The sequence below is a fragment of the Myotis myotis genome, unplaced genomic scaffold (genome assembly GCF_014108235.1).
Source record: "Myotis myotis isolate mMyoMyo1 unplaced genomic scaffold, mMyoMyo1.p scaffold_m19_p_2, whole genome shotgun sequence".
Classification (NCBI taxonomy): Eukaryota; Metazoa; Chordata; class Mammalia; order Chiroptera; family Vespertilionidae; genus Myotis; species Myotis myotis.
In genome coordinates, this window is record NW_023416324.1 from 159,077,115 (window position 1) to 159,099,383 (window position 22,269).

At 43.6% G+C, this 22,269-nt stretch overlaps 1 protein-coding gene across 2 annotated transcripts; it reads right to left on the reverse strand.

Annotated features, from left to right (window-relative positions):
* Positions 1-328: 328 nt before the first annotated feature.
* Positions 329-14,747, reverse strand: LOC118676613 (E3 ubiquitin-protein ligase DTX3L-like). Of its 2 annotated transcripts, none has more exons than XM_036350783.1 (5): positions 14,445-14,747; positions 13,405-13,610; positions 8,855-10,390; positions 8,261-8,460; positions 329-1,899 (listed from the first exon to the last, which is right to left on the reverse strand). In XM_036350783.1, the coding sequence occupies exons 1-5, from the start codon at positions 14,620-14,622 to the stop codon at positions 1,830-1,832; spliced, it is 2,190 nt and encodes a 729-aa protein (XP_036206676.1). In that variant the 5' UTR covers positions 14,623-14,747; the 3' UTR covers positions 329-1,829. The 2 variants fall into 2 exon arrangements, with proteins under 2 accessions (XP_036206676.1, XP_036206675.1); XM_036350782.1 differs by having other exon boundaries at positions 8,243-8,460.
* Positions 14,748-22,269: the final 7,522 nt, after the last annotated feature.

The window sequence follows — 22,269 nt, forward strand, 5'->3', positions numbered from 1 at the left end:
ATTTCTGAGTTTTATCCTTTTGTAATACACAGATAATTTAGGGAATAAATTGGTTTCCTGAATTCTAGGAGTCACTCTAGTAAATTAGTTGAATCCAAGGGGTGGGGTCGTGGGAAGGAGAGAAGAGATGAAACTGCAGCCTACTCTTACCTTTGTAGTACTCTGTGTTAAGGAGGAAAAATATTGAGAAATGTGATTTTTCACAGCTGAAAATGACAGCAGTGGACTCAAAAGTAATTTTGTTGTACACTGAATGTGTTGTAGGAAACCACGAGAATCTCAACCTAAGGAAAAAGAAAAAAGGAGTAGGGAAAGAACACAGACCATCTGTTCCTAATATTTAACTTTATTTAAAGCAGATACAGCCGATAATACCTCACACGGAGCAAAAGCAACAATCTAAAGGCTCACCAACCACTCACACCATTAAACTGCCTATGCACACACTACATTGTAATCAAGAATCTAGACCCAAGCAGGAATCAAACTTTTGGTGTTTTGGAGCAAATTTAGCTAAAGGTTTTATAGATACAAAATAATTACTCACAATGGTAAAGACTTTAATGAATAATCAAAAATTAAATGCATCATCTAATATTTTTAAAGGCCTATCATTTCGTTTAAGCTTCCTCAACTCTCTAGATAAAGGAAAAGATTCTGGGTTTTTAAGTTCTTCAAATAGGACTTCTTTGGAGGAAATGTGCTGTGAGCAACGTGTAGGAATGTGTTTTTGAGACAAGTCCAGAATAACAGGAACTCCTCAGTCGCTCCATGGAGAAGTCCCCTATGGGAGGCAGTATAGCTCTGGGGTGTAGAAGCCTTGCAGCCAGACTACCTCCTTCAAATCCCAGCACTTCTACCCACTAACTATGTGACCTTTGTCAAGGTATCCTTTCTTTTCATCAGTTTTCTCAGTTATAAAATAGGGATACTAATGGTATCAATCACACAGATATAAAGATCTTATAAAGGGGACAAAATAAGTCCACAATAAATATTAACTATTACCCTCTGACCAAAAATATATGTGTGTGTGTATGTGTATCTTTAGGAAAAGAAAAAGACATCGTGTTCATCATTTTCAGAGAGAGGCTGGGATGTGGGTAACCAAATAAGAAACTCAGTTTTCAAATCAGTGGTAAGGACTCCAGAAATGACTTCCTTACTCCTGCCTCTGCTAAAGATTTCGGGAGCATATATCCCTCTGCTGGGGTATTAGCATCCTGAGTCAGGCAGCAAAAATACATTATGCACCAACGGTATATACCAGGCTCTATATCATGAAAAATAATAGCCTTATACTATTTATTAGCAAAGGTTGCACAATCTTTGCTCCTGGTCACTTTTCTGGCCATCAAGGAGGGAAATGTGTCTTAATTTTCTTTAACCAAAGCTTCTCCCCTCCCTCATTCACACTAGGATATTACCTTTAGGGTACTTAAAGAGATAACCAACCAACCAACAATCAAAAACTAAAGGACCACCAAGAGATGGTAATTTAAAAAGGATCAATTGGCAGCTAGTATTTCAACTGAAAAGGACAGAATACGATTTCAGACCCACAGCACTCCATCCCCCCCAACAATAACACAAGAATGAGGCACAATACCTCTGCAGCAAAAATCACATAGATCTTTGGGGCTTTTATCTTCTATAAAAGGTGACACTACAGAAATGACAGACTATCAGATCCTTACTCTTACATGAATCTCCTTGAGATGAGTATTTTTAAAGGTTGTTTCTACATTAAGATTTAGATTGGTATTTACTCTGCCTTTTCAACTGTGTCTTTGGAACGCTTGGCTCAAAATATCCTTCCAGCAGTCTTCTTACTCAATTCCTTTATCTTTCAGCTCCTGCTTGACACGTTTCAGATAATTAGGATCAGGATAACCATACCTGCAGAAGGAAAAGCCCCTTAGTTTCACACATGGTTTTAAAGATTCTGTACAGCAGGCCCCTGGCATTAATATTGTGTTGCAAACATTAACAAGCAATACTGGATGCGGATGAATTATAACCACTTGTATGTGTGCAGATGTTAGTCATTCAGCTAGTGAGTGAGCGTTGCTGTCTGTCTAAGACAGTGATGGCAAACCTATGACACGCATGTCAGAGGTGACACGTGAACTCATTTTTTTGGTTGATTTTTCTTTGTTAAATGGCATTTAAATATATAAAATAAATATCAAAAATATACATCTTTGTTTTACTATGGTTGCAAATATCAAAAAATTTCTATATGTGACACGGCACAAGAGTTAAGTTAGGGTTTTCAAAATGCTGACACGCTGAGCTCAAAAGGTTCGCCATCACTGGTCTAGGATGTGCCTCCCAATAAGACTTTTTATTTTCAGCTTGTGCTAAGCTGTGACTCTAATAAAGTTATACTATACTGTAAATGTATAAAAAGTATAAAATATATTAAAAACATGTTACAGGAGAAACCAAGATGGTGGCATAGGTCAACACCTGAAATTGCTGTCTCATACAACCACTTTAAAACTACAACTAAAAGACAAAACAGACATCATCCAGAACCACAGGAAGGCTGGCTGAGTGGAAATTCTACAACTAGAAGGAAGGAGAAAAGCACACTGAGACTCAGAGGATGTGCGCAAGTAAAGTGCAGAGGTACGGAGGCACATGCGGAAAGGGCTGGCAACTGAGGACGTGGTTGTCTTTTTCTATCGGGAGGGAGATACAAGCTCCTAACTGCTCTGAACTCCAGTTCCAGGTGAGTCTTTCAGGACCTAGACTCATACTGGGAGAAACTGGACTGTCTGGCAGCAGGGGGGCGGGGGGGAACTCGAGGGCGGCTTTCTCTCAGAGGTGCTGCAGTGATTACTGAGGGACACTGAGACCTGGGGCCTCTTAGGGCAGGGCTGAGGATCAGCCATAGCTGTTTGCTCCACCCTGTTGATCCCCTGAGAAACTGCCCCACCCAAGTTGTGTGCAGAGGCTTTTGCATATGAAAGGCCTGGCCCTTTGCAATCTGAAAATTACCTAACAAACTGCAGCTGGGTCAGAGAAACCCAGAACTTCCAAAAGAAGGCCCAAGGCCCCACAGCAGCTTGCATTGCTTCAAAGCTGGGCCTCATGTAGGTGCCTCCAAACCCCAAACAAAGAAAAGCAATTTGTAGATCTCTCCATAGTTCCTGCTGGGTAGCCTCAGGCAGAGGCTAAATTAGCACCTCCTTAGAGATCCATGAGCCAGTGTACCCAGTGGTCAGAGTAGGACCATCCAGATTATAACTCCCCAGATCCATAGCGGACACACTCAAGGGGCAGACTCAGTGAGCACCAAAGCCTAACTCAGGGGTGGGCAAACTTTTTGACTCGAGAGCCACAATGGGTTCTTAAACTGGACCGGAGGGCTGGAACAAAAGCATGGATGGAGTGTTTGTGTGAACTAATATAAATTCAAAGTAAACATCATTACATAAAAGGGTACGGTCTTTTTTTTTTTTTTTTTTTTAGTTTTATTCATTTCAAACGGGCCGGATCTGGCCCGCGGGCCGTAGTTTGCCCAGCTGGCCTAACTGAAGCAAGGCTTGCCACATAAGGGTGTCTCCAGCACAGAAGTTCTCCCACTGTAGACACAGCTGATTCTCATAGCCAGCTGGCCTGGAGATCAATTCCTCCCAGTGATACCAACAACAATCAAGACTTAACTACAACAAGACTGTGTACAAAGCCCACAAAGGGGTGCACCAAGAGTGTGCACCTCAGGTAACTGGGGAGGCTGAGGCACTGGGCCCTATAGGACACCTAGCACAGAAAGCCACTCTGTCAACACAGGAAAGCATAAAAAATGCGGAGACAAAGAAACAGGACACGGAGAAACTAAGATGGCGGCATAGGTAAACACCGGGAAATTGCCGCCTCACACAACAATTGAAAATTACCGCAAAGGACAGAGCGGACATCATCCAGAACAACAGAAAGGCTGGCTGAGTGTAAATTCTACAACTAGAAGGAAAGAAAAGCACGCTGAGAGCCAGAGGCGCTGCGGAGGTGAAGTGCAGAGGTACGGCGGCTCGCGCGCGCGAGGAAAGGGGGTGGCACCTGAGGACGCGGCTGTCTTTTTGAATCACAAGCTCCCGACTGCTCTGAACTCCGGTTCCGGGAAGTCTCTGGGGACCCAGGACTCATACGGGCAGAAGCTGGTCTGTCCGGCAGCGGGCGAACTTGAAGGCGGCTTTCCCTCAGAGGTGCTTGCAGCAATTAGCGGGTCACTGAGACCCGCGACTCCGGGCGGAGAATCAGCCATAGCTCCCTGATCCGCCCTTTGATTCCCTGAGACCCCGCCCCACCCAGGCTGCGGCAGAGGCTTTTGCATGTGAATGTACCTAACTGCAGCTGAGCCAGGCAGACCCGGAACTTCCAAGAGAAGGCCCAAGGCCCCGCAGCGGCTTGCATTGCTTCACAGCTGAGCCTCTTCGTGGCTCCTGCTGTGTGGCCTCAGGCAGAGGCTGAATTAGCACCTCCTTAGATCCAGGAGCCACTGTACCCAGTGGTCAGAGGGGGACCATCCAGACTGCAACTCCTCAGATCCATAAGGGACACACTCAGGGAGCAGACTCAGTGAGCACCAAAGCCCCACTGAAGCAAGTCTTGCCCCAGAAGGGTGTCTTCAGCACAGAAGTTCTCCCACTTTAGACACAGCTGATTCTCACAGCCAATTGGCCTGGAGGTCAATTCCTCCCAGTGATTCTACAACAACCAAGGCACCAAGAGTGCACCAAGAGTGTCCACCCCAGGTAACTGGGGAGGCTGAGCTACTGGGCCCTACAGGACACCTGGCGCGCAGGGCCACTCTATCAACACAGGGAAGCTGCCAAAATGCGGAGACAAAGAAACAGGTCACAAATGGCAGAAATGGAGGAAAGCAAATGATTGGATATAGAGTTCAAGGCCACGTTTATAAGGTTTTTCAAGAATTTTATGGAAACCGCCGATAAATTTAATGAATCCCTCAATAAGTATAGTGAGACCATGGAGGACATGAAAAAGGACCAACTAGAAATTAAGCATACACTGACTGAAATAAAGAATAATTTACAGAGATCCAGCAGCAGACAAGAGGATCCCAAGAATCAAGTCAAAGATTTGAAATACAAAGAAACAAAAAATACCCAACCGAAAAAGAAAAAAGAAAAGAGATTCCAAAAATATGAAGATAGTGTAAGGAACCTCTGGGACAACTTCAAGCGTACCAACATCAGAATTATAGGGGTACCAGAAGGAGAGAGAGGGCAAGATATTGAAAACCTTTTTGAAGAAATAATGACAGAAAACTTCCCCTACCTGGTGAAAGAAATGGACTTACAAGTCCAGGAAGCGCAGAGAACCCCAAACAAAAGGAATCCAAAGAGGACCACACCAAGACACATCATAATTAAAATGCCAAGAGCAAAAGATAAAGAGAGAATCTTAAAAGCAGCAAGAGAAAGACAGTCAGTTACCTACAAGGGAGTACCCATACGACTGTCAGCTGATTTCTCAACAGAAACCATGCAGGCCAGAAGAGAGTGGCAAGAAATATTCAAAGTGATGAATAGCAAGAACCTGCAACCAAGATTACTTTATCCAGCAAAGCTATCATTCAGAATAGAAGGTTAGATAAAGAGCTTCACGGATAAGAAAAAGCTAAAGGAGTTCATCACCACCAAACCAGCATTATATGAAATGCTGAAAGGTATTCTTTAAGAAGAGGAAGAAGAAAAAGGAACTCTTACCATTTGCCACAGCATGGATGGAACTGGAGAGCGGATAAATACCACATGATCTCACTCATTTGTGGAATATAATGAACAACATAAGCTGATGAACAAGGACTGATCCAGAGACGGAGAGGCATTGATTGGACTGTCGGGACTTGGAGGGAAGGTAGGGGAGGGTGGGGGTAAGGGGGAAAGATCAACCAAAGGACTTATATGCAAGCATATAGGCCTAATCAATGGACATGGACAACGGGGGGGTGAGGGCATGAGCGGGGGGGGTGGGGGGGTAGAGGGTAACGTGGGGACAAGGACACATATGTAATATCTTAATCAATAAAAAAATATATTAAAAAAAAAAGAAACAGGACACAAATGACAGAAATGGAGGAAAGCAAACTACTGGATATAGAGTTCAAAACCACACTTATAAGGTTTTTCAAGAATTTTCTAGAAACCGCTGATTAATTTAGTGAGACACTTGAGGATATGAAAAAGGACCAACTAGAAATTAAGCATACACTGACTGAAATAAAGAATATTATACAGAGTTCCAACAGCAGACTAGAGGATCGCATGAATCAAGTCAAAGATTTGAAATATGAAGAAGCAAAAAACACCCAACCAGAAAAGCAAAAAGAATCCAAAAATACGAAGACAGTCTAAGGAGCCTCTGGGACAACTTCAAGCGAACCAACATCCGAATTATGGGGGTGCCAGGAGAAGAGAGAGAGCAAGATATTGAAAACATATTTGAAGAAATAATGACAGAAAATTTCCTCTACCTGGTGAAAGAAATAGACTTACAAGCCCAGGAAGTGCAGAGAACCCCAAACAAAAGGAATCCAAAGAGGACCACACCAAGACACATCATAATTAAAATGCCAAGAGCAAAAGACAAAGAGAGAATTTTAAAAGCAGTAAGAAAAAAACAGTTAATTACCTACAAGGAGGTACCCATACAATTGTCAGCTGATTTCTCAACAGAAACTATGCAGGCCAGAAGGGAGTGGCAAAAAATATTCAAAGTGATGAATAGCAAGAACCTACAACCAAGATTACTTTACCCAGCAAAGCTATCATTCAGAATTGAAGGTCAGATAAAGAGCTTCACAGATAAGAAAAAGCTAAAGGAGTCCATCACCACCAAACCAGTATTATATGAAATGCTGAAAGGTATTCTTTAAGAAGAGGAAGAAGAAGAAAAAGGTAAAGATAAAAATTATGACAAAACAAATACATATCTATCAACAAGTGAATCTAAAAATTAAGTGAATCCAAAATCTGATGAACAGAATAAACTGGTGAATATAACAGAATCAGGGGCATAGAAAGGGAGTGTACTGACAATTCTTTGGGGGGGCGGAAGGGGTGTGGGGTGGCGGGAAGCGACTGGACAAAAATCGTGCCCCTATTGATGAGGACAGCTGGGGGGATGGAGGTCAGAGCGTGGGGTGGGAACTGGGTGGAGGGGAGCTATGGGGGGTAAAAAAGAGAAACAACTGTAATAATCTGAACAATATTTAATTTAAAAAAATGAATAAATAAAAACATGTTATATATAAAAATATAGTGTAGCCCTAACCGGTTTGGCTCAATGGACAGAGCATCGGACTGTGGAGTCAAGGGTCCCGGGTTCGATTCCAGTCAAGGGCATGTACCTTGGTTGCAGGCACATACCCAGTAAGGTGTGTGCAGGAGGCAGCTGATTGATGTTTCTCTCTCATCGCTGTTTCTAACTCTCTATTCCTCTCTGTAAGAAATCAATAAAATATATAAAAAATAAAAATATAGTGTAGTATATATTTTATTATATATATGTGTGTGTATGTATATATATATATATATATATATATACACACACACACACAAAATTAAACAAACTGTAATTGATTATTACAGTTGTTTCTCCCACATTTACACACACACACACACACACACACACACACACACACATATATATGTGGTATATGCTACTGGAGGATTTTCAAATTTGGAGAATTTGCAAAAATCTCAGGACCCTTTTGTATATTAAGGATCTGAGCTATTCTATCTGAATTTCACTAAGAACAATTGGGTTGCCTACAATACAACTTTCGCAACATTAAATAAGAGCTTTTCTAGAGTACTATTAGCCAAGTAAATTAAGGATTTCTGCGGACTAATGGGAGGAGGGGGTAGATTGAAGGATGATCCTAAAAGAAGGCAAAGTAAGTAACATTCCAAGGATCTACCCTTCAAATAAACAGGAAACCTCAAATCAAGTCATCTGAGATATCATTGATCTTGGATTCTGAAGATCCTTGCATTTTAATGCAAAAGTTAACTATATAACAACTGTATCATACATTTAGAAGGTGATGGGAACCAACCGTTCTGCCTTTGAGATTAACATCTCTCAAAAGACTGTATCCAATTCCACTGCTATAAATAGTCCCTTACAGCCATATCCTTAAATTGCCATAGCGTACAACTTCTAAATTCTGTTTGGCAATCATTGTATTTCAAAATGTTCTCACATTGCTGGTCCCACAAACCTGGAGGTTTTGTGGTGGATATCATTCCATGTAGTGATGTCTGACATTCCCGAAACTGGAGAAACCCCGACTGTGAAAATTAGCTTTTGGGCAAAGGCCTTTTGAAGCAGTGTCAAAACCTCCTTCCCTTCCTCGTTAGCAGGTAAGAATGCAGTTCGCTGTGTTCCAGAATATGGCTTTCCTGGGTTTGGGTGCTCTTCCTGTGTGAAGACAAAACAATGTCACATGAAAACACTCACGAGTCTAAATTTTACTGTACAGGATAGATGTGTTCATTTGCAGATAGAGTAAATAAAAAAAGTATAGAAATTTTGCTCATATTCCCAATAATTCATATTTCTCCTCTTTCCCTAAATTCATGCTGGGAATACCATCCACCCTAACACATAATCACCACCCACCCTTCCTCTCCCTTAACAGACACAAAAGGTAAGTTCTAAGCTAACACTGTTAACTTCATCACTACTTAAAGCCTTAGAAATATGACCATAGAAATAAGTCCCTGGGAAATCTACTAATTGGCAAAAGCAGTCTCTTTTGCATTGGTCATCCTAGCACACTGGAAAGAAACACAGGGATCTCAGAAACACTTACTGTTTGTATGCCTCCTCTCATATCATACTTAATCACGATGGAGCCATAGTTTTCATAGCCTGGAAGTGAATGTCTTACATAATTGACAGACATCGTTCCCTCTGGCTGGCTCCCTTTCTGGACACCATAAACAGTCTGGCACACAGGACAGACTGGCTTATATCTCATGGCTTCGGTGATACAAGGGGTGCAGAATTCGTGCTTGCACTTTGGTAGCACCAGCTTGTTATTAATGGGCTCCATACAGATGGCACACATATCCTCTTCCTTGTTCATTCCTGATGCCCCAGAACTGGCAGAGCGCTGGGATGTTGGTAAAAATGTTTCTGAATCATCACTATCAACGTCCATGGGTGTTTCATGATCCTCATTGGATTTCTCTCCAGCTAATGGGGACATGTCCCCTGTTTTTAAGACATATTGTTTTGCCTTTGCGATGTGATTTGGCAATCCAATAAAAGTAACTGATCCTTGAGTTAGCACAAAGTCTACACCTGGATGCCTTTTTTTAAAGTTATCAGCAAACTTGATCCCATATAAGTGCTTTCTCTCCTTGGCCAAAGGAACAACTTCTCTCATCAGCTGACAAGAAAAATGGTGATAGGCATCAACGAAATTTGCATAAGCATGCACAGACAGATCTACCTCCTTGTCCTTAGGTTCAAATAGAATGCAGGTTTTATCACCTTTCCCCAAAATCTTACTTTGAGTGTTGTACTTTTTTTCTATCTCTGATATCTCCTGGAGTAATTCAGCTTCTAAACACTTATAGCGAGCCGTGTCAACCTCAATTCCATTCATCATGCATGCAGGAGGCAATATTTTCACAGGTACCTTGACAAGACTTTCAGAGATTTGGGGGGCAAGAAAATGTCTGGCAGTTGAAATGTCATCTTGGGTCCCAGGGAGAGGTAATTCTCCTTCGTTCTCCTTTATAAAAAGCTTTCTAGGTTGGTGATAAAATCCCTTATTGACTTTATATGCCTGCTTCTTGTCTGCTAATGCAACACATTCCTGCTCCATATTTCCCATGCTTTTCTGAAATTCACTGACAAAAGTCTCTTCGGCTGCTCTGAGGTCACCTGATTGACTTGAGGTGAAGTATATGGAGACCGTATTCAGAGAACTCTCCTGGCTTTTTATTTTTACACCAAATCTTTTCTCTATCGAGTTTATTGTTTCAGGGTAGGTATTTTTGAAGTATTCAAATAAAGGCAAGGGAACTGTGTAACAACTGCCTTTTCCTTCTGACTTCGTTCTTGGTTCAGAGGGAGAAACACGGCTCTTCTGGTCCTGCTGATGGAGTGGCTCCTTCTCTGTTGTCAAAGGGGCTGATTCCTGTTTCTGCTCACTTTTTAGGAGTTGCTCACTCAAGAAGCCATGTATTTTTTCAATATCTCTGAAGTCACCACACACCTTCTCAATTCCATCGGAGCACTCCAATCTTTTGACATTGGGGCAAAGAGTGGTTATGTGTTCCCTCTGCTCTTTAGAGAACAGGTTACAGTTCAGGTCAGCTGTGACACTAAGGAAGATCTGAAAATTTAAAAGGAACAAATGAAATCTTTCAGACATCCAGGCCTACAGTCTCTTCTAAGGAGAATGTCTAAAGACTAGAGAAATAACTACTATGTCCTCCCTTAGATTTGTTCTTTCAAATCCTTTTCACAGAGGATGGAGCTATGTATAGCCCAGTCAGAGATGCTCAGCCCTGTCTGCATATTTAGTACCACCTGGGAAGTTATAAAAGAGGGGGAAAAAAACAAAACATAAACCAAGGTCTAGGGCACATCTCCAGAGATTCTGATGTAAATGTAGAGCTTGGACATGAGCATATTTTAAAGGTTCTGTGGACAAGCAATCTGGATTCTGCCACTATCTGTTTGATGGAAGGAAGGCACTTTGTCTTTTCAGGAAAGCTGCTGTGTTTCTCACAAGAGTCTGTAAGCCAAGAAGGGACCCATAAATCTGAGGAGAATGTTTTTTCTAGTCTTCGACCCCCCTCCTTTTTTTTTTTTTTTTTTAACTAAACACCTAAGAGCATGCAATGTTGCTGAGTCCTCTACACCCTACCTAGCCTTTAGTAGCTCAAGTATAAGGCAAGCACAACAAATTAGGCTAAAAAAATATATAGGCAAATTAAATGGAATAAAAAAAGGAAGATTTCTAATGTTTTGTTCCCCCTCAGGATCTTTGCACACGCTATTTCCTCTGCATGTACCATCTTTCTAGATCTTCCTTTAAAATGTTTACTGAATCCAGTCACTTCTTACACCTTGATCAGAACCAGCTGAAGTCCAAGCCATTCTCATCTTGCACTTGGCCTACAGCAACTCCTCCTAAGTGGGCTCTGACTTTCCACTCTAGCCCTTTTCTAAAATCAGTTATCCACACAGCAGCCAAAGTGATCCTTTAGAGCAGTGGTTCTCAACCTTCCTGATGCCGCGACCCTTTAATACAGTTTTTCATGCTGTGGTGACCCCTAACCATAAAGTTATTTTCGTTGCTACTTCATAACTGTAATTTTGCTACTGTTATGAATCGTAATGCAAATATCTGATATGCAGGATGTATTTTCATTGTTACAAATTGAACATAATTAAAGCATAGTGATTAATCACAAAAACAATATGTAATTACATATGTGTTTTCCGATGGTCTTAGGTGACCCCTGTGATAGGGTTGATCGACCCCCAAAGGGGTTGGGGCCCACAGGTTGAGAACCGCTGCTTTAGAGACATAAATCAGATCACTCCACTCCCCTGGCTCAAAACCATCTGATGAATCCCCTAACATTTAAGTGAAAGTCCAAAGTCCTTACTTTCATCCCCAAAAACCTGACTTCTTGTTACCTCTCCAAGTTCCTCTCATATCACTCTCTCCCTTGCTCACTGCCCTCTACCCCACTGGCCTTCCTTCTTGAAGCTTCGGGGCTCACGATATAAGCTCCCATCTTGAGGGCTTTGTTCTTGTGCTCCCCTCTTAGAACATTCTTCCCCCCAATATCCACTTAGCTAGCTCCCTTACTTCATGCATGTCTCTACTCAGATGTTACCTCATTCAAGATGTTTTTCCAGATATCCCAAAGTAATGGTCTTGTCACTGTCATTTACCCTGCTTTATTCTTCTTCCTAGCACTTATCACTGTCAGACATCTATAATAATAAAAGTGTAATATGCAAATCGACCAAACGACTGAACAGCAGACCATCAGGACAACCGTACTATGACACACACCAGTGCCAGGCCAGCCAAGGTGGGTGCGATGCAATTAGTCTGGGGACCCCACCATCACCCCATGATCACCCTGCAGGGGGAGACCCACGCAAAGCAATCGATTTGGGGGATGGGAGAGCTCTGCAATCACCCCAAAGAGGGAGGCCCAGGCTACCCTCTGTACAGCGATTTATCGCAGAGCCCCTGCCGGGTGAGCAATTGCACGAAAGTGGGAGGCCCAGGTTACCCAACTGGCGGCACTGTGTTGGGTGGGCAGGTCCTCCCTCTGCATGAAGATCAATCTGGGGGCACCACAATCTGGGGGCCCCACAGAGGGAGGCCCAGGCCACCAGCCAGCAACTCTGTGGCGGGTGTGCGGGGCCTGCCAGCAATTGCCCACAGAGGGAGGCCCAGGCCAGGCAAGCAATCGCATTCCACGCCTGTCACCTGCAGAGGGTGGTAACTGGCAGGGGGGAGGTAGGAGGCAGCACCGCACAAATGGCAAGCAGTGGCAGCAACAGAGGCGAGGCCAGCTGCCGGCAGCCAGGGGAAGGAAAGCCCCAAAGGCCCTGATCGCTGGCCAGGCCTAGGGACACTACCCAAGGGGTCCCAGATTTCGCAGGCTGGGCTGAGGGAACACCCACCCCCCATACACGAATTTCATGCACCGGGCCTCTAGTTTTATTAAAAATAAACTTGAGGCCCGGTGCATGAAATTCGAGCACGGGTAGGGTCCCCAAGCCTGCCTGGCGATCAGGCCTGATCAGGGCCTTCTGGCTGCTTGCTGGGGCCTTTGTTCATTCCACACTGCCCCCTGGTGGTCAGCACACATCATAACAGGCAGTTGAACTTCCGAGGGGACAATTTGCATATTAGCCTTTTATTCTATAGGAAGATTTGTTTACTATAGGATCTGTATCCCTCACTAGAATGTAAGGTCCTTGAGGGCAGGGTCTGCTATGTAGCTGGCTGTGTCCCCAGCTTCTGTGACAGTGCCTGGCACACAGTAGGCAGTTGATATTGATTTGTCAAATGACTCTTGGCATGGCTAGCTCCTTCTCATTTAAGTCTCAGGCCAAATGTCACCTCAGAGACTTTGTCTCTGATTCCTGGTCAGAAGTAGCAAGACCTCCTTTGTCTTCTTATTTGGTTTACTTGCTTATTGACCTTTTATGTAGCCCCCCAGCAGGGACTTGTTGTCCTCTGGGTCCCAGTGCCTGAAACAGTACCTGGCTCATAGAAAGTGCTCAGCCAATGGTTTTGAGACAATAATGAAACATATGGTGACTGGAGAGGAAGTTGCAAATACACACCTACCTCCTTTCAATACTCACCTTTTGGACACAGGAATCCACAGAATTAGGAATATGTTCTTCATTTGGATGTTTCTCACCAGACCTTGCCCCTTCTTGTGACTGTCTTTGCACTTGAGACATTCCATTCTTCTCTACTGAATTTTCAGTGCGTTCCAGGAAAATAGTCACAAGTTTGTCGTCAACCGTAATTTGGTGCTCTCCTTTTTCCAACACTCCCTTCTTAGCTTCAGTGGAGACATTAAACACACACATACACAAAAACAAGGGAGTGATGTCAAACAATCCTCTATTCAGGCACCTGTATCCCACCCAAGCACCCTCCCAGTGAGGGCTGCTCCCTACTTGCGGGGAGGGTTTATGTTACAGAATGTGAGGGAACTATTCAAAACTCTCACATGGGCAGCTTCAATTTTCTTGCACAAATGAAAGCTCAAGGATAATAAAACATTGACAACTCGTGACAAGTCATGTCTCTGAAACTGTCTGGGGTTTCCTTTTTCAATCAGATGGCATAGTACTCACATAAAGTGGATTAAAAACAACAACAGGGAGTCAGCAGTGCAGACTCAGAATTTTGTAAATATACAAGTGTGTACTGACATTTATAGAAAAAATGTTCACATTGCTTATCTCCAGGTGTTGCTCTTTATTCTTTTCTTTCTGTCTTTTCTACGGTGGGCATATATTATTTTTGTAATCCTCAAACATAAATCAATGGAATAATTACTTAAAACATGAAAGCGGAATATCTAAATGGCGAGGAGCCACAGCCCTATGGGGGACGGCAAGGTGTTAGACCTGAGAAAGATGGGTCAGGGCCAGGATGCTGGGAGGTGTCAAGGGTAAGGTGCAGTCCGGCGAGATCAGCGACCGGGCACCTCTGGGCGCTATCCTCCCGTGGGCTGAAGAGACCCCAGTTCCTGTCCCCCACACTCCCACCCCACCCCACCACCTCCCGCCCTTTCCCCTCTTCTGATCGCTCTGGGTCCGCCTGGAACCCCGTGAGGCTGGGCCCCGGGGACGGCCTCTGCACCCCCAGCCCCAGGCCTGCGGCTCACCTGCCCGGTCCAAGAACTCCACCCGGAAGGCGCCGGCTCCCAGGGCTCGGACGGTGCACTCCCCGCCGCGCGACTGCCGGCTCTGGAAGTAGCTTTCCAGCTTCCGACGTAAATTCAGGCCGGGCTCGGACACCCGCACCAGCAGCGTGGAGGGCGGGCTGGGGTTCGAGGAGGCCATGGCTGCGGGCGGGCGTCGGGTGCGCGGCGGCTCCGGGCGGTGCGGGGCCTGGACTGAGGCGGGGGATGCGTCCCGCCCCGCCCACCGGCCGCAAAGTTTCAGTTCGCTTTCCGCGAAGTCCCTCCCCGTTCCCGCTCCCGCACAGCCGCTCCGCGCCCTACCTCGCAGCCTTCCCTTCCCTTCGCGGCCCAGCGCAGTGAGTAGTTCCGTCCCGCGTCCCCCGGGCGGTGGGGACCGGCGGCCGGCGCCCCGTCCTGCGGGCTCGGGCTCGGGCTCGGGCGCGGGCGGCGGCGAGCAGGCGGAGGGGGTTGCGGCGGGGCGGTGGGTTGCGGGGGGCAGGCCGGCCACGCGAGGGTGAGACTGGTCAGGTGCTGAAGTCAAAGAAAGTTCCTCCTGAGCTTGTGATTCCTCTCAACTCTCACTGTTGTTACCCTTACTGTTATGTGCAGCCAAAATGTCATTCCCGTTCTGAGTTCAGATTAATACCTGCATTAAAAAAAAAAAATAAATCGTTCACTTGCGTTATGACATAGCACCAGTTCCCTCCCTCCAACTTTATCCTTTTAGACTGACTCTCCTCATTCCTTGCCTTGACCAACAGTATGAACTCGGCGCCGCCCTGTGCATTGAGAGTAAAGATGAGCATGCATGCCCTCGGGCCGGTAAAGGGAGGGGGACTTGTGAAGCAAATCTCTTGAAGGCCTCCAGGAGGAGATTTGAAGCAAAGTCTTAGAGAGAGAGGTGGGGGTGGGGGGGTGGTGGGTCATGAGTAGGTTTTAGGGTGCATCTGAGGCACGGATGAGCACTGGGGCCTTGGAGGCCATGAGATGGGTGAGGGACATGATGGAGGAAGGGGCTAGAATCAGTGCTGTACGTACAAATATCTAATTTTAATTTTTTAAATGTTATGAGCCATATTTTATAAACAAGTGAAATTAATGTTAATGATGTTATTTAACTCAATATATCCTGAATGTAATCATATATATCCTAAATTAATCAGCATGTAATCAATGTTAAAAACGTTTTTAAGATTTATCATTATTGTTGAAAGTTATACAGATGGACCCATTGTTTCCTCACTGAACCACTCTAGCCCGTCCCCTCCTCCCCACCAGGCCTTCACCACACCATCGTCTGTGTCCATGGGTTATGCATATATGCATACAAGTTCTTCGGTTAATCTCTTCCCATCCACCGCCACCTTCCCTCTGAGATTCATCAGTCAGTTCCATGTTTCTATGTCTCTGGATCTATTCTGTTCATGTTTATTTTGTCCTTTAGATTCTACATGTGAGTGAGATTGTGTGATACTTGTCTTTATCTGACTGGCTTATGAGATATTTTACATCCTTTCTGTCATTCTGAGTCTTTGTGATCCAGTGTTTATCTCACACTTAACATCACACCTCAGTTGGGACTAGCCACACTTCAGGAGCTCAAGAGCCGCATGTGGCTAATGGTCCACACTGGGCATACAACACAGGTCTAGACCGTGAAAGGCACGAAGATCAGTGGGAAGAAACAGAAGGGTTGTCAGATGTGCATTTTAGAAAGATGGTGTTGACAACCATGTGGAGGACACATTTCCAAGCAGGGACGAATGAAGGCAGAGAAGCCAGAGAGAACGTTTTTGCACATGGCTGGTAAGACTGGGAATGGGTCAATCCTTATGGAAAGCAATTTGGCAGTCCTAGCAGAATTACAGCTGCATAGACTTTCTGATTCTGCAGTTAGGGGTAGGAGAGAGCCTTTCACACTTCTAAATTTGATCCAGGAAACATAATACCTATCCAAACAATAAAATGTAAAATTAAATATATTTAAATTTTTAAAGAGACTGTGTTGACATAGCTCAGGCAAGAGGCCCTGAGGCCCTGAAATGAAGTGGCCAGTAGGCAAGAAGGATTGGCGCATAAGTGACTTAGGTGTTTAGAGCTAATTGATAGGTTGTTTATGGGACAAAAGAGAAGATTCTAGATTTCTGACTTGAGTGGATAAGTGGTATATCATTGATTGAACTGTGGTGTTTAGGAGAGAAAGCATGGACTTTGGAGGGAGTCGGGTAAGGATAGGAAGGTGAATCCAGGCAAAAGGCCTGTAAAGGTAAAGTGAAAGGTACCAAAAGAACCAAGTGAAGATGGCATAAGGGATGCTAAGAAAGCAGAGTTTTGGGACACAAAGAATGAAATACAGAAGAGAGTCTGTTGAGGTTAATTAACCTCATGGAGGACACTGATGAGCATAGGAGTACAGGGGGTAGGCAGGAACCCCCTACAGTGGGTTGAGCCGGCAATTGGATAGAGGAGAATCCATTTCTTCATGTTGCCCATGCAGGGAAAAGAACTCTGTAGGAACCAGTGATGGAAAGTTGGGAAGGCTTTTGTTGCTATTAGTGTTGTTCTTAAAATTGAACAGATTGTATTATGGGCAATATGCTCCTTGTTTCTGATTTCTTTGGAGTTATATATACCCACACACACCCCTCAAGTGTATTCCTACGTCTATAAAGCCTGACCTAAGGAAAAAAGAAACAAGTGCAACACCAGGGAAAGCAAAAGCCCCAGCCAGACTTCCTTCTTTTGTGAAAACAGCAGCGCCCTCTGGAGGCAAAAATGCATCTTGTCCTGGGACTTTAAGATTGGACTGAACTTGCTGTTTTTCCTGACATGGAAGAAGAGTGCTCTGATGCTGTAGATAGCTGCAGAAATTTTTTTCTGTTGCAAAGGCATTACAAATCATTTCAGAGGCCTATTGACAACTCTGTGGACAACAAGTGCAGGCTACTGTGTCAGTAAGCATTTTCATTTCCACCTATTAGATAGAAAATCATCAAAATAGTTTTTCTAGAGTTTCTGATTTTTATCCAGATATTCCCATTTCTTGTTTTTTAAAATATATTTTATTGATTTTTTATAGAGAGGAAGGGAGAGGGATAGAGAGTTAGAAACATCGATGAGAGAGAAACATCGATCAGCTGCCTCCGGCAGACCTCCTACTGGGGATGTGCCCACAACCAAGGTACATGCCCTTAACTGGAATCAAACCCGGGACCCTTAAGTCCACAGGCCGACGCCCTATCCACTGAGCCAAACCAGGCAAGGCTCCCTTTTCTTATTAGATTAAGAACTTATCACAAATTCACTACACACACCCTTGACATACATAACTACAACCCTTTCTTCAAACACTCTCCAGGGTTCTTCATGTTCACGCAGAAGGCTGGTTTTTCCTCGTTTTTTTTTTTTTTAATGCTGTGCTCAGTCTTACGACTTGGTATCATTCTCCTCTTCTAATTGTAAAAACTTGTTCCACCCTTCAAGATCTAGTTCTAGTCTCACCTCCATAAAGCTCTCCCTGCTGTAGCCCGTATGTCTCTTTCCCTTCCCTGAACTGCCATTATGGTTTCAATTGGAACCTCATGGTAAAAAAATAGGAGGTAAACAGTAACTATGGCAACAAAACAGTAGTGCCTTTTCACTAGTAAAACTAAAACCTACTCATGACCAGAAATCATCATGTTTAGTTTTCCTATGGTTCATTCTTGCCAAATTCCCTAAGACTCTGGTCTGTGCTTATTGCATCCTTTGTATTCATTCCTAGAAGTGGGCCACCATATTTGGGAACAGCAGTCTATGCTTGGAAAAGCAAAACATTTGAAGGGTACAAACATTTGAAGACCCTAGGGTCCTAGAGGATGGAGCTTTCTAAGGTAAAAAGCACTTATATATAAACATAGATGAATTTTGAACTTGATCAGCACATGAATATTTCCTCCCATAATAGCAAGAAATCTGGGTCTTCAGTTTGGTATCAATAGGCCAATTAAAGTTTCTCCTTGTACCATGTGAGACACAGGGAATCCAGAATATGCTAATCTAATCACCAGAGGCAGCCTGAGGATGGATAATATGTAAAAATAGGACCTCAATATCATTTTGATTCTGTCTACTTATTTAGCAGTTCTGCTTTTGCTGGATTGGGCAGGGGGGAGGGAAGAGCATTATGGAGGAAGAATAAAAACAAAGAAATAGAGAAAAGACACCTCATTTGTTCAAACGTAAAATTCTACATTCAGGCTTATGTCATGAAATAAACAATTGAAAGTGGTCCCTTACTGGTAGATGGGGAGGTGTAGCTGATGAGGCTCATGTCCCCATGTATTCTGTTCTGTCTAGAAAAACCCACAAGCCTTTGGAAATTGGAGGCCTATCTGAAAGTTTTGGTAATTTGGGCTGTGACCTTTGGGCCTTTGCATGTATTAATCTCTAACCCTTCATCTCATCCTGAATCAGAAGTGCATTGATTGGCCTCTAGGAAGTGGGGTAGGGTCAATATTTGCTATGATATTAAGTATTTCAAGTATTTCAGGCACACAGATTAAAGTAATGAACAAACAGGTAGGTGTTCCCCTTCCCCTCAAACCCAGGGCTTTTAGCAGAGTATCTGTTGCTTTGTGATTATTAGGCTGTATCTGTTATCAGTAATCTGTAGTCATTTGGTTTCAGTTTTTTTAAAACCATTCTCATTTTTCACAGGGTGCTGGAGCAGCAGCTTACAATGAAAAATCAGGTAGGATCACCTCACTCTCAGACTTATTTTAGAAAGTGTTTACTCATATCTGTCCTCAGTGGATAAAGGGGAATGCAGAAGGAGACTGTCTTCCCTGCAAGTGTTCAGGTGTGTAATTGCAGGACCTGTGGCAACTCAGAGCGTGCCTCAGAAGGGGTACTGCTTCAGGGGCAGTGTGCATCAGCAGACACGTTCTCTAAGGGCTTCCATTGATCCCTTTCTTTCCCCACAGGATGTAAGACTCTTCTGACCACAAAAATACTATTGAAAAGAAAACTCTATAAGAAAGGAACATTTAAGAAGAAAACAAAGGGAGTTGAAGTTAAAAAGTATAATAGAAATGGAAAAAAACAAGATAAAATTGAGGAACTTTCAGAAAGTAAAAACTAAAATGAAAAATAGAAAACAAAGATAAAATTAGAAAACCAGTCAAAGGGCCCAATGTTTAATTGATAGTAATTCCAGAAACAAAGAGATCAGGAACCAGAGAACTTAACAATGAAATTATTCAAGAAAACTTCTCCAAACTAAAGGACACGAGTTTCCAGATGAATGCCTTAGTGCTCAATTCAATAGGAAAAAAAAGGAACAAGAAGAATTAAAAAGAGCAATCCCAGGGTATACCATGAAGAAATTTCAGAAACACTGAGAACAAAATTTTAGAAGGAAGAAAATAAAATGGAAGAAGAATCAGAATGGTTTCAGATTTCTCAACATCAACACTGGAAGCTTAAACAAAATGGAGGAAATGTTTTCAAATTTCCAATACAAAGGAATTTCTAACTTTCAATATTGGCAAGAGCCTACTGATCATTGTAGACTCTGATTCAGGAGAAAATTCAAGTCTGTCCAAATAAAAGACATTCTTCCATATTTACATGTGTTTGGATATGTTTAAAGTAGCTCTGGAAAGATACATAAGAAGCAATAATATAAAAATTATAAGTGCACATATCCTTGACATAGCAATCCCACTGCTAGGAATTTGTCATACAGATAAAAGTGAGGAGTAATCTATGTGCAAGGCGATTTGTTGCAGTATCATAGTATATTTTGCATTGTATTCCCTTCAAACAAGCAACTAGCTAGCTAGATGCAGTGGAGGGAGACTCTTTGCTGCATACTTTCATGCATTTGAATTTCATAGGTTTTATTACCTATTTAAAAACAAACAGGAGGTCATCCAAGATGGTGGCTTAGGTAAACACCAGAAATTGCTGCCTGGCACAACTACTTCAAAAATACAAAAAGTCAAAACGGACATCATCCAGAACCACAGGAAGGCTGGCTGAGTGGAATTCTACAACTAGAAGGAAAGAGAAAAGCACACTGAGACTCAGAGGAGGTGTGGAAGTAAAGTGCAGAGGTATGGAGGTGCATGTGGAAAAGGCTGGCAACTGATGACACGGTTGTCTTTTTCAATCGGGAGGGAGTCTCAAGCTCCCGACTGCTCTGAACTCCAGTTCCGGGTGAGTCTCTGGGGACCCAGACTCATACTGGGAGAAACTGGACTGTCTGGCATCGGTCAGAACTCAAGAGCAGTTTTCTCTCAGAGGTGCTTGCAGTGATTACCACAGAACACTGAGACCCAGGTCCTCTTAGAGCAGGGCTGACGATCAGCCATAGCTGTTTGCTCCACCCTGTTGATTCCCTGAGACCCCGCCCCACCAAAGCTGTGCGCAGAGACTTTTACATATGAATGCCCTGACCCTTTGGAATTTAAAATTACCTAACTAACTGCAGTTGGGTCAGAGAGACCCAGAACATCCAAAAAGAAGGCCGAAGGCCCCACAACAGCTTGCACTGCTTCACAGCTGGGCCTCATCTGGGCACCTCCAAACCCAAAACAAAGAAGAGGAATCTGCAGATCTCTCCATAGCTCCTGCTGGGTAGCCTCAGGAAGAGGCTAAATTAACACCTCCTTAGAGATCGAAGAGCCAGTGTACCTATTGGTCAGAGTGGGACCATCCAGATTACAACTCCCCAGATCCATAACGGACACACTCAAGGGGCAGACTCAGTGAGCACCAAAGCCCCACTGAAGCGGGTCTTGCCCCAGAAGGGTGTCTCTAGCACAGAAGTTGTCTCAGCGTAGACACAGCTGATTCTCACAGCCAATTGGCCTGGGGATCAATTCTTCCCAGTGATACTTACAACAATCAAGGCTTAACTGCAACAATACTGTTCAAAAAGCCCACAAAGGGGTGCACCAAGAGCGTCCACCTCAGGTAATTGGGGAGGCTGAGCCATTGGGCCCTATAGGACACCTAGCACAGAAAGCCACTCTCAACACAGGGAAGCATAATAAATGTGGAGACAAAGAAACAGGTCACAAATGACAGAAATGGAGGAAAGCAAACTACTGGATATAGAGTTCAAAACCACACTTATAAGGTTTTTCAAGAATTTTCTAGAGACCGCCGATTAATTTAGTGAGACCCTCAAGAAATCTAGTAAGACCCTCGAGGATATGAAAAAGGACCAACTAGAAATTAAGCATACACTGACTGAAATAAAGAATATTATACAGCGTTCCAACAGCAAGATAGAGGATCACAAGAATCAAGTCAAAGATTTGAAATACGAAGAAGCAAAGAACACCCAACCGGAAAAGAAAAAAGAAAAAGGAATCCAAAAATATGAAGATAGTGTAAGGAGCCTCTGGGACAGCTTCAAGCGTACCGACATCAGAATTATGGGGGTGCCAGAAGAAGAGAGAGAGCAGATATTGAAAACCTATTTGAAGAAATAATGACAGAAACCTTCCCCTGCCTGGTGAAAGAAATAGACTTACAAGTCCAGGAAGCACAGAGAACCCCAAACAAAAGGAATCCAAAGAGGACCACACCAAGACACGTCATCATTAAAATGCCAAGAGCAAAAAACAAAGAGAGAAACTTAAAAGCAGCAAGAGAAATACAGTCAGTTACCTACAAGGGAGTACCCATACGACTGTTAGCTGATTTCTCAACAGAAACCATGTAGGCCAGAAGGGAGTGGCAAGAAATATTCAAAGTGATGAATAGCAAGAACCTATAACCAAGATTATTTTACCCAGCAAAGCTATCATTCAGA